The sequence below is a fragment of the Caretta caretta genome, chromosome 20 (genome assembly GCF_965140235.1).
Source record: "Caretta caretta isolate rCarCar2 chromosome 20, rCarCar1.hap1, whole genome shotgun sequence".
NCBI classification, from domain to species: domain Eukaryota; kingdom Metazoa; phylum Chordata; order Testudines; family Cheloniidae; genus Caretta; species Caretta caretta.
The window spans coordinates 2,980,713-2,996,349 of record NC_134225.1 but is presented as its reverse complement, the minus strand read 5'-3'; the positions used below and the strand labels follow the sequence as shown (position 1 = coordinate 2,996,349).

Genomic DNA, 15,637 nt, shown 5'->3' with positions numbered 1-15,637 from the left:
ACCAATTTATTTGAGCATGAGCTTTCGTGAGCTACATCTCTAAGGTGGTGAGGGGCAGGGCGGACTCGCTGGCTACTTGCAGCGAGGGGCCAGCTTGAACATGTGACCTTGTCTATCCCTAAAAAGGGGCCTTTGGGGCCCATTCCATTTTCTGAAAGCGTTTTGGGTTTGAAGCCAGTGTGGAACAAACCAGCTTCTGAAACCTCGAGAAAGCTGGGGTGAAAGGGGATTGTCCATCTCCACCCAGTTCTAGTCCCACCCTTCCTCTGGCCAGATAGAAGGTGTTTTCTTTCAGGAAGGATTGCCCATTAACTCTGGCCTCTGAGCGGGAGCATCCTTGTAAGACCTACAAGGTCTCGACGAGCTGAGTGTAGGTCCTAATGTGCTGGCTGAGACGCTGAGGATTCGGTGACTTTTCTCGGAACCGTGCGCCTGCAATTCTCCTGCCCTTCCAGAAGTGACTCTTGAATCAGCAGGCAGCCGGAGTGTGCTCGTTTGCCTTGCATTGTACAGCGACAAGGTGGGGGAAGCAATTATCTTGTATGGGACCAACCTCGAGCTGCACAGTTCTTCTTCAGGGCGGGGAGAGGTCCTCGGAGTGTCATGGCCAAGTGCAAGGTGGGACAGATTGTTAAGCATAAGCAGCTAACACATATTGTGAGAAGTCATTCAAAGGGGCGGCGGGTTACAGACTGTTGTAAAGAGCCATCAATCCGTCTCTACTGAGTCCAGGCTTTTTGGTGCCTAGCAAAGTTATGAATTGTAGCTCCCAGTCCAGCGCACTAGGCCGGGGTCTTGATCTCAACCCTGTCTGATGTTTATACCATCCCCTCAGTCAACTAGTATTCACCTGTAACACTTCCTGGCTGTGTAAGCACTGTCCGTTTCAGGAAAGCCTTTAAGATGCATCTCCTGGAAGTTCACAAGCTGCCTTTTTTCTCTCCCCACTTTGCTAACTTGCTGACTGACCGGGACTCTGGCCCAGACCTTTCCATTTCACTCCCCCACCCTTTCAAACTGTTGTTTCCCTCGAATCAGCTAAGAGGAGATCCTGGAAAGTTCAGAAAGTTCAGAATTTTATGAGCAGAGTGGCAAATAGAAGTAGCCACAGGGCATCATTTAACCACTTCGTTGCTGCAGCAGAACAGCTGTAATTAGGGTCCGAACAATGCCTGGGAAAGCAGCAGCTCTTTAGAGGGGCTCCTGGTGGGTCTCTGAGTCATGGATTTGTGTCACTGATGCAATGCAGGGAGAGGGAATGGATTCCCACTTGGGCATCAGCAGAAGAATCGTCAGCTCAATTCCTACGGCAGAATCTTTCTCTGTTGCAGATCCCAGTTGGATTTGGGGGGAGAAGGGGGGGTTAGTAGCACCAGCAGTAAGAACAATCAAGCCATGTTCTCTTCCTCCGTGTAAGAGCAGGACCAAGGGAGCCAGTTGTGGCTCCGAGAGTCTCTGCCCTGGCTCCGGGTCAGAACACGTGGGAGCTGCTCTATTTTCTGCCAGCCAGCTGCATGTCCGCTGTGGGGACTCCCTGATGCCAAAGGGGTGCTTTCTGCTCCTTTTGCTCCCAAAGGGCAGGGAACAGAGTACAGAACTTGCTCCGTCATCTTTTACTTTGAGCACGATTGTCAAGGAGCCAGAATAAATTCTAGAACACCACAAGGGTGGATTTTCGGCCTCTGTCCTACCGGGGGAATACCTGAGACACCTGTCACCACGGGATGCTCCCTGTGGCTGCATTGTGAAGCTCACAGGTGTGCAGTGGAGAAGCAGTTAACTATCAAAAGCCGAAACAATACAAAACTCAGATCCACAGTAAGAGTCGTTTAGCAGGAAACTGGCCTCAGGCCCTGCCTCCCATGGCCAGTGTAGAAATAAGAGACGGTGTATGGCATTTGAAAATCCAGGCTTCTCTCTGGAGTGGGAGGCAGGAGCAGCTAGCGCTGACAGACAGACTCGGATAAGCCCTCCGGTTGCTGTTAGCGGGCGCCGTGGGCTGGTTTGATGCAGCCACGCTGCCCTCTTGCGAATTTGGTTCCTCGCGCAGCTCTGACACCAGAATGCTGTGGGAACCGGCCAGCGACCCGTCTGAAAGATGGGATTTGCCAAACGCAAGGATGTGGGCGCTGACGGCAGGGGAACGTAGGGATGGGACACAACACTGATTCCTGGATGCAACTAGTGCCCTGGGCAGAGCACCAAGAAGCAGGCCAGGGAGGCAACGAGCTTCTTCCACTGGTGTCCAGCTCAGGGCAAGTCCAGGGTCTTTTCTGGCTTACCCGCTTGGGTGGCTCAGTGCAGGTGTTTTCAGTTGGACCCAGTCAGCAAAATGGGGCCAAACGCTGGCTGGAGGACTGCAGAGGCGGTCAAAGTGCATGAATGACCTGGCAGTGTGCTCAATCTCCCAGATTGCTTTCAATAGTCACTAGGAGATCGATGCTGATTCCGGGAGACTCCAGGCCAAACCTGGAGGGTTGGCAACCCTAGATAGAGGCCAGGGGCTCTGTTTCTCCTCCCCGATCCCCTCGGTTCTGGCGGTCACGGCTGGGATCCGCACCAGGAGCTCTGCCCCCCACGCCAGCCTTCAGGCATTCCTGCCCCAGCACTTGTTCCATCAATCCCAATGGAGTGGTTCGGGGCCCTCACTCTCCTGCCAGCCCCAGAAGAGCCGGGCCAGGATTTGCTCCTCACCACAAGGGCAACCTGCTCTGTCCTTGCTTGTACATTGCTCCAGGGCCCAGTTGTCCTCCTGCCCCATGTCCCCCAGTCTCCATCCTGCCCCCAGTGTCCCCTAGCTTGCTTTGTGGTTGGGGGACACAGGGGGTCACTGCACCCTCTGCAGATCCTCCTCTCGGGTGACCCCGCCCTGACTGCCCCCAGCTCCCCTGACCCCCCTTCCCTCTCCAATACCTGACCCCCAGTCCTTCCTCACTGCCCCCGTGATGAAGTGGGAATGTTCTTAATGTTTTCTCTGAATACTGTGTGGGTGCCTCAGTTTCCCCTATGCAGTTCTTAAGTGCCTAGGTGGGGGGCTAAGGGGGTGTGATTGTGGCGGCACCCTAGGGGGCCAGTGGGATGGTGTCTGCCCAGAGGATGGCCGACACCCTGTCTCCTGGGGACTGATGGCCTGGGCCCCTCCCCTGCAAGGTGCCAACTGAAGGCGTTGGGGAACAAAGAGATCAGGTGGCCTCCTAGCCCGGGAAAGAGACAAAGCCGGAGAAGGGGCTGGAGAGTTTCAGTTTGGAGCCAGCTGGGGAAATGGAGGGAGGCCCAGATGGGGCTCTGGCCTCCCTGCCCCCCAAGACGGACCCGGCTGAGGGGTCCTGTTCTCTGTACCTACAAGCTCCGTTTTAGACCATGTTCCTGTCGTCTAATAAACCTTCTGTTTTCCTGGCTGGCTGAGAGTCCCGTCTGACTGCGGAGTTGGGGGCAGGACCCTCTGGCCCCCCCAGGACCCCGCCTGGGCGGACTCGCTGTGGGAAGCGCAGAGAGGGGCAGAGGAAGCTGGATGCTCCGAGCTCAGACCCAGGAAGGTGGAAGCCGGGTGAGCTTCTTGCCCTGGGGGGAGGAGGCTCCCCCAGAGTCCTGCCTGGCTGCGTAGGGAGCAGTTCCCGAGCATCGCCCCCCCAGCTTCCCCTAATCCCGCACCGGACCCTACCCCATCACCTGAGAGCTCCCTCATCACCTGACTTGAGCCCCGCTCCCCATCAGCTGCCCCCTCAACTTCCCTCAGCTCTCCCCACTCCCACCCCCAGCTCCCCTGTTCCTTCCCCCTTCCCCCCACTCCTCCCGCCCCCACCCCCAGCTCCCCTCTTCCTGCCCCTTTCGCCCCCACTCCTCCCGCCCCAGCTCCCCTCTTCCTGCCCCTTTCGCCCCCACTCCTCCCGCCCCCGCCCCAGCTCCCCTCTTCCTGCCCCCTTCCCCCCACTCCTCCCACCCCCGCCCCCCTCTTCCTGCCCCCTTCCCCCCACTCCTCCCACCCCCGCCCCCCTCTTCCTGCCCCCTTCCCCCCACTCCTCCCGCCCCCGCCCCCCTCTTCCTGCCCCCTTCCCCCCACTCCTCCCGCCCCCGCCCCCAGCTCCCCTCTTCCTGCCCCCTTCCCCCCACTCCTCCCGCCCCCGCCCCAGCTCCCCTCTTCCTGCCCCCTTCCCCCCACTCCTCCCACCCCCGCCCCCCTCTTCCTGCCCCCTTCCCCCCACTCCTCCCACCCCCGCCCCCCTCTTCCTGCCCCCTTCCCCCCACTCCTCCCGCCCCCGCCCCCCTCTTCCTGCCCCCTTCCCCCCACTCCTCCCGCCCCCGCCCCCAGCTCCCCTCTTCCTGCCCCCTTCCCCCCACTCCTCCCGCCCCCGCCCCCGCCCCCGCTCCCCTCTTGCTGCCCCCTTCGCCCCCCCGCCCCCCTCTTTCCCCCTCCCCTCGCCCGCGCTCCCCCGGCTGCAGTGCCCCCTCCGGGGCAGGGGCGGCGCTGGGCCGGGCGGGCTCGGGGCGCTCGGCGGGGCGGATGGAGCCTCTTGCCGGGCCCGGCGCGGCCGCCTCCTCGGCGGGGCCGGGCGGGCGGAGCGGGGGGGTCGGAGCCTTTGTGTGGAGCCGAGCGGGGATGGTGCCCGGAGCCGGCCGGGTAAGGGGGGGCCCCGCCCCGCCCCCCGTGGGACCCCGCCCCCCCCGCGGGACCCCCTGCGCCCCCCGCCGGACCCCCCCTGCCGCCCCCCCATGGGACCCCGCTCCCCCCGCGGGACCCCGGCCTGCCCCCCCGCCCCGCCCCCCATGGGACCACCCTCTGTCCCCCCCCACATGGGGGACCCCTGCCCCCTCCCCCCCAGCAGGGGACCCCTCCCCTATGAGCCCCCCCTTTCCCCCTGAATGAGGGACCCCTGGATGGGGCCCCACCCCCTGTGAGACCCCCCCGCCCTCCCGAATGGGGGACCCCCCTCCTGCGGTATAGGGGATCCCTGCCCCCTGCATAGGGGATCCTCCTTGGCATAGGGAAGCCCCCCTTTTCCTGCACAGGGGACCTGTATTGCCTCCATCCCCTTTCTATGGCCCCCTTCCCTGGGGACAAGGATCCCGATCTCGCCTTTCTTCCCCACTCCTGTGTCGGGGGGACCCCTCTTCCCCCTCCCTCAGTACGGGACTCGACTTTCCCCTTCCCGGCTGGTGTGGGGGATTGTTATTTAGGAGACCCCCCCCCAACCCTCTCTCTGTAGAAGGGACTCCTCCGCCTCTTGCATGGGGATCTCTCTCCACCTACCTCGCATGTGGGGCTCGCCCTCCCTTTTTGGGGGGATCCCAGCTGCCTGGATAGGGGCCGCCTCGTTTGCCAGCTCTGCCCCCTCCTAAGTTCTCCCCACTGGCACCTACTGCTGTCCCTCTCGTTCGCTCCCCAAGCAGTTTTCCCTTTGCCCCCCCCCCACCTATGGACACGCTGGCCCCCAAAGCCCCCTTATCTTCCTAAAGAGCCTCCTCTCACCCTGTCTGCCTCCTGCTGGATTGCCCCATTCCCCTGCCATGTCCCTTCCCACCCTTTCATCCACCCCCCAACCCTGTGATGGAGAAGAGCCCCTATTCCCACCCCACCCCCCCCAAAACACGTACTCCAAGTGGGGGAGCCCGGGTGGCTCATCCCATCTTCCTGCTTTCCTTACTCATCCATGCAGCCCCCCTTCATCTTTTCCCCCTCCTCCCATCCGTCCCCCCCTTTACCCTGAGGACCCCATCCCTTCTTTTGGCCTCTGGGGTGTTCACCCTCTAGCAGAGGGAAGGAAAGCACGTAATAAACAGGCAAACCTGAGGTTGTACACGTGCAAAGCAGGAGAAGCAGCTGCTATAGGCAACATTAACGGGGCCCGGGGTGACCTACTCCGTGAGGTTCAGGGGTAGCATTGCATGCTCTACGCTCCAAACAGAGCAGCCCCCGTTACCTCCCATTTCCCTGGTGAATTATTGATCAGGGTGGCTTTTCTTTTCTTTTTCCAAGATTCCCTATTTAAGAAAATCCCCCGGGTGCTAAGAGTCTGCAAACTGGGACACCCTCTTTCATGGCTTCTAAACTGGAGCAACCTTGGGCTTCCTGTGTCGCCTCCCTGCTTGGTATCTGGATCTTCCCCTTGTCTCCTTTGGTGTCCTGGAAAAATTGAGAACAGGCTTCCAGGGCTGAGGTTCAAAGCCCGCTGCTGCCCTGGAGACGTTTCGATACTGAGTAGTCTGTCCAATTTGAAAACTGTCCCAACAGATCATAAACAAAAAGGGGGTGCAGGCCGAGTTGGAGCGGTCTGGTTGGGTCTTGCAGAGATTGGTATCACAAGTCCAGTCTTCTGTAATAATGGTCTGGAAAGACAGCGGATGCAGATGCCGGTGAGAGCAGAGAAATAATTCAAAGAGATGTAGAGAGTTTAGAACTAGGGGCAAGACCTGAAATGAGAGCCAACCTGGCAAACGAAAGTCAGTGCGTGTGTTGGGGCCGGGGGAGGATCTGGAGATATTCAGTGGGCAGAAGGAATCTACGGAGCCGTACTGATTAGAAGAGACCTAGAAGTGATTGTGCCCAGCCAGTGAGGAAGAAGTCTGCGATCCAGGTTGCGTATTTATAAAGATAGCTAATGAGGCTACTACAGAACGGGTAGGGAAGTTGTGCTGGGAGACAGAGACCCCCATGTAGAAACAGGAGTTCAGATAGTGACTGGCAAAGTAAAGTACTTTTTGTAGCAAGGTTTTTTATTTGGTCTTTTTGCACCTTTGACCTAAGCCCTTATTTGAGCCTCTCTCGTCATTTGGAAAGGGTTTGAGGCACTGTACCTGTGGATGGGAGCGTGAACCATTCTCTAGGTCAATCAAAGGGACTCCGCCGGAGGGAATACCTGGGGGTTGCTCGTTGTAGGACTCCCCCGTTTGCTTTTTGAGGCAGGGAGCTGACAATGTTTAATAATAGCTATAGCCTAGCTCAGACACAGGAGGCGAAGGAGAGAACTTGCTCTAAGTTTTTCACACGCTTCTTAAAGTTGCAGACTTTTATTTTTTATTCCTTGTGTTGCTGCAGGATCTTAAACTAGGTTCACTCATGAACCTCGGGTGCGATACCAGGCTCACTGCACCACTAGTCTCTTCTGTGGTGGCAGTTCTTGTATTTTTAACCTCTGCCAATTCTGATGGTGAAGTGAGAATTGCCCCGGGGGTATTTTGGATCTCAACGAGATAAGAATAGTAGTAATTCTTTAGGCGTTGTCTACATGCAGAAGCTGCACTGGTTTAACTGAGATCAGAGCCAGTTTGTGTGTAGTCAAGGCATTAGAAAAAATATCTAGCATATGCCTCTCCCGAGAGGGGGAAAAAGAAATCCTTAACCCTTCACTGCTTCGGTATCTGTATATCTTCTAAATTGTACAGGGCAAAAGGTAGGTGCTAGTCATGTCACTTCATGCAGAACTGGAAGACACTCAAGCCATGTCTACACTGCAAGTCCTGCAGCAGCCGAGCTATGGGGCACTGCAGTGTAGATGCTTCCTACTGCCATGGAAGGGCGGTTTCCATTGCTGTTGGTCGTCCACCTCTCCAAGAGGCAGAATCCTTGATGGCTCTCAGCGGCGTGAGTTTTTCATACCCCTGAGCTCCTAACTTATGTCAACCTAGCTTTGAAGAGTGGACCAGATATTAGTGATGAGGTCAGCATAAGAACCGACACAGAATGGAATCATAGAAATGTAGGGCTGGAAGGAACTTTGAGAAGATGCCCCCTCATACCGAGACAGGATTAAGGATACCAAGCCCATCCCTGTCACATGTTTGTCTAACCTGGTCTTAAAAATCTAAAGGATTTATAGGTGTGTGTAGAATTCAGCAGGTCTCGAGTCCCAGCATCATAATCATTATGCCAAATTACACATTCCCATTTAGGAGAGTAGCAAGAATGCAGCCACTTCTCTCTGTCCTTTCATTTGTGACATACCCCCTCACCTCTGTGTATCTTTTGAATGGGTAATTGGAGAGAGAATCTCCACCAATGCAGCCGCCTTGTTCCCTGGCTGCTAATTACGCAATTAGAACAGTGAAACATGCCGGGACATTTCACCCCAAACCAGCGATGACCCCGAAGTGTAAACTCTTGCATTTTCCTCTTTTTAGAGCCCCTCGCCCTGCCAGCCGCTGGATGCTAAGCGCCTGGTGAACGAATGAATAAGAAGCTGACCAGGAGGAGGGACTCTTGAGCAACTGCTAAGATGGGCATGAGGATCAAGCTACACAGCACGGATCACCCCAACAACCTGCTGAAGGAACTCAACAAGTGCAGGCTGTCGGAAACCATGTGTGACGTCACCATTGTGGTGGGGAGCCGCTCCTTTGCTGCACACAAAGCAGTGCTGGCCTGCGCGGCCGGCTACTTCCAGAACCTCTTCCTGAACACGGGGCTGGATGCTGCCAGGACCTACGTGGTGGACTTCATCACGCCGGCCAACTTTGAGAAGATCCTGAGCTTCGTCTACACCTCTGAGCTCTTCACGGACCTCATCAACGTGGGCGTCATATACGAGGTGGCAGAGAGGCTGGGCATGGAGGATCTGCTCAAGGCCTGTCATTCCACCTTCCCCGACTTGGAGAGCTCAGCTATTACCAAGCAGCCCTCTGGGTCGGGAGAAGGCCGTTCGGGCCCTTTGGGCAGCACGGCGACAGAACCAAACCCTTCCCTGGGCGAACTCCGAAGCAGTGGGGAGCACTTTGGCCCTGAGCGGAATTGCATCTTGCATGGGGAATTGGCAGGTGGCTACAAAGAGGATGACAGGAATCCCATGAGTGAATCCGGCCATAACCTGCCTTTGATGCATCAACCACTTCCAAAGACAGAAGAGCAGGAACTGACGGAGCAGTTTGCTTCTCCCACCAACATGGTGGCTCAACCCAGCCTGGGCAATGTAAACATGGCCGTTCAAACCACTGCAAGTACCTGCCAGCCCTATAAGATCCAGAGTAACGGGGACTTCAGCAAGACCAGCTTTTTTGCTGCTGATACCTCGCTGGACATCTCCACCGGGAGCAACTCCTGCCCCAGCAACAGTGACCATTCCAAAGATCAGGGCTTCGGGCAGATGGATGAGCTGCAGCTGGAGGACCTAGGGGCTGACGAGCTGCACTTTGAAGACGCTGGCGAAGAGCTGGGCCCGGTGGAGGAGGTCATAGAGCTGAGCGACGACAGCGAGGAGGAGCTGGCCTTTGAGAACGACAGCCGGGAGAGCAAGGCCATGCCCTGCCAGGTGTGCAAAAAGGTCCTGGAACCCAACATCCAGCTGATCCGCCAGCATGCGAGGGACCACGTGGACCTGCTCACCGGCAACTGCAAGGTGTGTGAGACCCACTTCCAGGACCGGAATTCCCGGGTCACCCATGTCCTGTCCCACATCGGGATCTTCCTCTTCTCCTGCGACATGTGCGAGACCAAGTTCTTCACCCAATGGCAGCTCACCCTCCACCGGAGAGAGGGGGTGTTTGACAACAACGTTATCGTCCACCCCAGCGACCCACTGCCCAGCAAGATCAACCTGTTTGGCGGAGGGCCCGGCTCGGAGCTGGTATGCACCGCCTGCGGGAAGCCACTGGCCAAAGATTTCCACACTGTCCGGGGCCACATCCTGGACCACGTGAACTTGAAAGGCCAAACATGTGGCGTGTGCGACCAGCGGCAGCTCAACCTCTGCAGCCTGATGTGGCACACCCTGTCCCACCTGGGCATCTCCGTCTTCTCCTGCTCCATCTGTGCTAACAGCTTCGTGGACCGGCATCTGCTGGAGAAGCACATGGCCGTCCATCAAAGCATGGAAGAGACTCTCTTCCGATGCCATTTCTGTGGCCAGAGCTTCAAGCTGGAAGCGGCTTACCGCTACCATGTCAGCCAGCACAAGTGTGGCGGCAGCCTGGACGTCGTCCGGCCCAGCTTCGGAGACCGGCTCCAGCAGCAAGCCCTCCAGAAGAGGAAGGTGCCCGAGGAATTCCTGAGCGAGGACCTGGCTCTGCAGAACCAGCCAGGAAACAGTAAGTACAGTTGCAAGGTCTGTGGGAAGAGGTTTGCCCACACGAGCGAGTTCAACTACCACCGGAGGATTCACACGGGAGAAAAGCCGTACCAGTGCAAAGTGTGTCACAAATTCTTCCGCGGCCGCTCCACCATCAAGTGCCACCTGAAGACGCACTCGGGGGCCCTCATGTACCGATGCACTGTGTGTGGACACTACAGCTCCACCTTAAACCTCATGAGCAAGCACATCGGCGTCCACAAAGGCAGCCTGCCGCCCGATTTCACCATCGAACAGACGTTCATGTACATAATCCATTCCAAAGACGCAGAGAAAAACACAGACAGCTGATTGGGCGGCGCTGGTGGGGTGGGGGAGCAAACGCTAACTACAAAGTGGTGACTTCCCCCCCCGCACTTACACACAGTTTTAACAGTCGGACGTTGTGGATGGAATTCTCCTTTTTTTTGGCCTTGCCTCGGGATTTTTCTGTCAGCATCCTTCCAGTTAACAGCACGTGAGCTAAACCAAGAAGCCCGTTCTTTTTACTTACCTCCAGTCCCGTTAGAGGCCGCTGAGTTCCGTGGGTTGGCGTTTCTTCCCAGGTTTTGGATCGAATAAATAGACAACTATCTCCGTCGAGCAGGTTAACCCTAGCCTGGCCTCCCACGGGTTTGAGATCACACCTAGATTTATGCTGCTATTATCCTGACAGCCAGCCTCAGTAGAGCCGGGACGGGAAGGTGTTGGACACGAAAACACTAGTTGGTTTTCTTCTAGGCTTTGCTGCTACTGGGAGGAACAAAGCAGAGTGTGGCCTTGCGGCCTGGGGAGCGCTCCAGGAGTTCGACTCGATGTCGATTGTTTTCTCCCCCTTCCCCCCACCCCCCTCCTCCCTTACCTCTTCTGAAGTTTAAAACTCACATTTGAGAGGCAGGGAAATGTAGGCGTAACAGAGCAGCCCTAGCTCAGGGGCAGAGCTTCTTGGAGAAAAGAGGAGAGGTCTCTCTCCATAAACTAGGCTAGATTGTCAGGAGGGAACACGTTACCCTCTCTGAAGAGTCACTGAGCCAGGGGAAGCACGTAGCAAATGCTGGCAGAAGGGCTGGTTTCCCCCTTGTTCTCCCCCTTTCCCCACCCCCATACCGAAGAGAAATGTTTTTAGCAGAGATCATCCCCTCCAAGTCTCTGTGATTCTGCGGCCTGCAGTAGCACGTTAATGCTGCTGGGGCACGACCTATAGTTCACCCCGCCCTCCCTAAGTCGGTAGCGCAGCAGTCTAGGGGTTGGGGTGTGGAGCGCATCGGGCATCCCTGTGCCCGTGCAAAGCCCTCTAGGATGAGGGTGAAAAGAAACCATTGCCTTAACTCCTGGGAAGGTGTCTTTGCAGGAGGAGCGTTCTCCCCGCTACAGGGTTAGCCCCCCACCCCATGGTAATGGAACGGCCACCGGGTCTGTGACGTGGTTTCTATCGAAGGACGTCGTCGGTGCCGACGTAAGTTTGCCCCTTCTGCTTTCACCGGGTAACGCTGTAGCTTTTCTCACGCGCCCGCTGATGGAGGTCGGGGTGGTTTTTCCAGCGTGACTGCCCTGGGGCGGGGAGGGGAAAGGCTTGAATATGACACATGTAGCAGCCTGGGTTAGAGCTGTCCCTAGGTGACTTGTACTACCTCATAACCTGGAAGCGCTCGGGGCTTGAAGCCACGGGAACCTGTGGACAGGCTCCCGAATTTCCATACACTCTGAACACTCTGCCAGCCTCTCCCCCAGCCTCCCAGGGAGTTTCTCTCTGCCATGTTGCCTCTGAGAGGGACTGACTCACACGAGCTGCGCTCGAAGCAACGGGCTAAAAAAGCCACGCTGGCCGGGGCTCAGGCGAGCCCCGGATCTGAGCTCGGGTGACTCGCTAGAACTGATGCTGGTGCTGCAACATCCAGGCTACTATTTTTAGCGCACCTGCTCGAGCAAAACTAGCAGGAGTCTGTCTGCCCGGGCAGGGAGGCTCGGTACCGCTGCAGTGTAGACACCCTCAGAGGAGCAGCGTTGGTCTGGCCTGGGGGCTAGGCGTCCCTCTGTTCGAACCCCACTGCTAACACTAACTTCACTGTGGCCTTGGGCAAGTCGCTTCGCCTCTCTGCCTCAGTTTCCCCATCTGTAAAATGGGGGTGGTAATACTTGTGGTACCTACCTACCTCCCTGGAGCGTGGAGACGATTAACCAGTTACTGTCTGTAAAGCGTGTTGAAGATGAAGAGCACTTATGAGTATTATTATGTAGCATCCTAGGGAAATGACCCCTCACGTTCCTTTAAAAAAAATCCCTCTCTACCCCTGCCCCTGGGTGCAATAACAGCCCTGCAGCATCATCCTTCTCCTTACTCTGTTCTCTGTTTCTGGGCCCTGTGAAACGAACACTCGTGATAAAGGGTAGGATGAGGACTGGAAGAGGAATGAGCAATAAGCAGAGACTGCTTGCTTAGCCTAGCGCACCAGGAGTAGGTTTGCAGGAGGGGCATGATGTCTGAGGGTGCACAAGGAAGGCAGGAGCTTGCGGTCTGAGGGGGCGAGGGCGTTAAGAGTTAATTGTGCCGGGAGCCCTGGGGAACGGAGCGAGTCTCTTGCTCATCTCCTGTTGATTAGAGTCAGGAGCGGTACCGATTCCGCCAGTCGGACTTCACGCTCTAGGGTTGGGGTGGGATTTGCAGAAGGGCAGCATCCCCGGCCACATTTGGAAGCTCCTGCTTTTTAGCACGGTCATCAGAATCCCTTCCCGTCTGCAGCTGATGGTGGTTGTTTCAGTGTAAAGGTTTAATGCCCCCATTGGCTCGTCCTCAAGCTGCGATAAGGGCATGTGAGTGCAGGCGATGGAGACAGAGCCCTGAAGGCATCTGGCTGCATTCCTCCAGGCAGTGCCAGAGCTCACATGGGGAACCAACCACAGCTCCTGAGCAGAAGGAACCCTGCTGACCTCTGTCCTGACGTGCGCTTTCAAACACTGGTGCCCCAGTCAAACCACGTGGCACTGAGAAAAAGCCTATGGTGGCGAGACCATCATCTGAGATCTGCCCTCCGCAGTCTGTGTAATGTTAACCAGTTTAAGGGATGCCATATGCAGATATCCCTGGGTGGCTCCAAGCTTGACCCAGCCCCTGGATATGGCCCTCCGTGGAAGGTGTTTAAAAGAGGAAGTGGATGTTGAAATGACAGAATTCTAGTTCTTGATTAAATCTGCCCCGAACTTTGCTAGCCCTGGCTGACTTCTGACTTCATGTCGAACTGAACAGGTGAACCCGTGATTGTCATAGAGGGGGTGTCCTACACCTTTCCCTGCCCCACCTGGTGCTGATTAAATGGACGGCAGGTCTGAGCCAGTAGGGGAGTTCCTATGAAGGGTTTTCAAAGAGGCAAGAAGTTCTTGGGTGCCCGTAGCCATCCGGAGGTCATTCTGCCATGTCCCAGAAGCCGTGTGGAACACTGCGGGGCCCTGCCCCACGGTTACAGGTCTGCACACCCGAATCGAAGCAGTGAAGCAAAAGCCTTTGCGGCAAAAAAGCAAACAAACGCTTGGACGCTGAAACACTAACAGGCAAGCGACACCCTGCCCAAGGTCAGGGGAAGGGAAGGCTGACGCCTGCCCCCTTTTTTGTGACTTTGGTCTGTGGCTACGTCTACAGTATGAGCTAGGGGTGTGAGTCCCCTTTTGTGTCCACAAACTCATTGAGGTAGCAGTGAAGCCAGGGTGGCCCAGGGACCGTCTGAAACCGCTGGGTATTTACTTGGCATGGCTAAGGGAGGCCCGTGCTGCCGCTCCCCGGGCTTTGACTGCTCCGCAGCTCAGCGTAGCTGTCGCCAGTGGGTCGAGGAAGGGGGAGCTGTTGGCTCAGCCAGGGAGTGGCCAGAACTCAGATCCCTGCCCACTTCTGCCTTTGGCTTTTCCCTGGGTTATAATGACCCATTTAGTTCTCCCTCAAAACACTCAAGAGATTGGCAGCCATTTGGCTGTGTGCTTGCTCGTGGGCAAGTGAAAAAAATTCCAATTTGCAAAACTCTGTCACAAGTTCAATCCCTTAGTTTCTCCGAATTGGGATGAGGCCAAAACCTGGGCTCTCCCTCCCAGCCTGGGGATCCAATGCCAGGATCCAGCCGTCACCCTCCGGAGCGCCCTCCCTCGATATGTCACACCCAAACTCCACGGGAGTCAAGTAGAGTCTTTCTGCTAACTTTGGTGGGCTTTAGATCAAGGCCCTAACCCCAGACGCGATGACCAATCTGCAACGGGTCCCGGTGTCTTCCCTTGCTTGGGCCACCTTCTTTACCATTCAGTTTTCTGCCTCCCCTTTGTCATATGGCTACCACTGGGTCCTGCCAGCCAGGCTAGGAGATCAAGTAGTCTTCACGAGCAATGTCCATGCCGATTTGTGGAGGGCAGGATTGGGTGGAGTCCAGAGACAGAAGGAGTCTCTCTCATGCTTTCACCATGAAACCAGAGCAGGCTGCTCTGCTCCCTGAGGCTAGAGTCCAAAATCCGTCTCCCATTCCATGTATGTCCTGCTGATGCCCCCGGCTCACAGAGCTGGTTTTTTGGTTTACTGCCTAACAATTATTCATGCCCTGGCCCCGCTTCAGAAGCCAAATGCTACTTCTAGTGGGAAAAGGTAACAGTATTGTCTGGTAGACCATACAGGGGGCTGGGAGAGAGACCCCCTGGGTTCTGTTCCCAGCTTTTCCACTGGCTCAGTGTGTGTTCTTGCAACAATTACCCCCCAGTCTGTAAACATGGGGGACACTAAGAAATACCTACCTCACATGGGGGTGGGTGTGAGGTTTAATTCTTGTTTGTAAAGTGCTTTGGGATCCTTGGGGATGAAACAGTGGCTTCTAACAGGACAACACGTTATCAACGATCCAAGCGGCATTGTAGGGTTCTGTTTAATCCCAGGTGCCTGCCACGCTAATGGGGCTTGAAGCAAGCTGCCCCGTCTCTAACCAAAAGGCAGCAGTGTCCCAATGGAGAACGTAACCTTATGAGACTGGTCTCTTTATTTCTGAAACACAAATGGGGTTTGCTTTCATTCCTCCCCTCTCCCGAAGGATCCAGATCTCTTAAAAAAAAAAAAAAAAAAGCAGAAAAAAGAGTTGTAATTACTGTCTAACCTTTCCATTAAATTAATAGTAGGTACTGACCTGATATTTAAGTGGTTACTATCTATTTGCTGTAAAGTTTTGTATATTTTGTAAACTCCCCCACGCCCCCAAAACAGTAGATGTCTAAAATCATTGTACATCGGATTCTTTTATACTCCATCATCCAGCACAAAGTGTGGTTTTTATTTAGAATAATAAAATGGAAAACAGCCACCCCTTGCGCTTTGTGTCTTTTTGTTTATTATTTTTAATCTGCAGGTGGAGGTTTGGGCCTTTTTGGTCAAGCACTGCGTGGGTCCCAGACCTGATTCTCAGTTACCCTTTTCCCGGGGCCAGGGCAGTGGCAGGGGTCAAGGATTGTAGGTAATTCTGCTGCACTCTGCCTGGCCTCAGGGCCACTCTAAATTAGACTCGTCTTCTGCTTCCAATAGCCTCTGGGGAGCAGAGAATGGCCATGGTGCAGTATAGTCTGGTCATACCCTAATTCATCCCCTATGC

General features: G+C 55.9%; 1 protein-coding gene across 1 annotated transcript; it reads left to right on the top strand.

Annotated features, from left to right (window-relative positions):
- Positions 1 to 4,530: 4,530 nt before the first annotated feature.
- On the top strand, positions 4,531 to 15,352 carry ZBTB39 (zinc finger and BTB domain containing 39). The gene is made up of 2 exons (XM_048832408.2): positions 4,531 to 4,618; positions 8,116 to 15,352. Exon 2 carries the CDS (start codon positions 8,211 to 8,213, stop codon positions 10,344 to 10,346), a length of 2,136 nt encoding a protein of 711 aa, XP_048688365.1. The 5' UTR covers positions 4,531 to 4,618; positions 8,116 to 8,210; the 3' UTR covers positions 10,347 to 15,352.
- The last annotated feature ends 285 nt before the right edge of the window (positions 15,353 to 15,637 follow it).

Coding starts and splice junctions, on each gene's coding strand:
- ZBTB39 (XM_048832408.2), top strand. CDS start 8,211: ATGGGCATGAGGATCAAGCTACACAGCACGGATCACCCCAACAACCTG.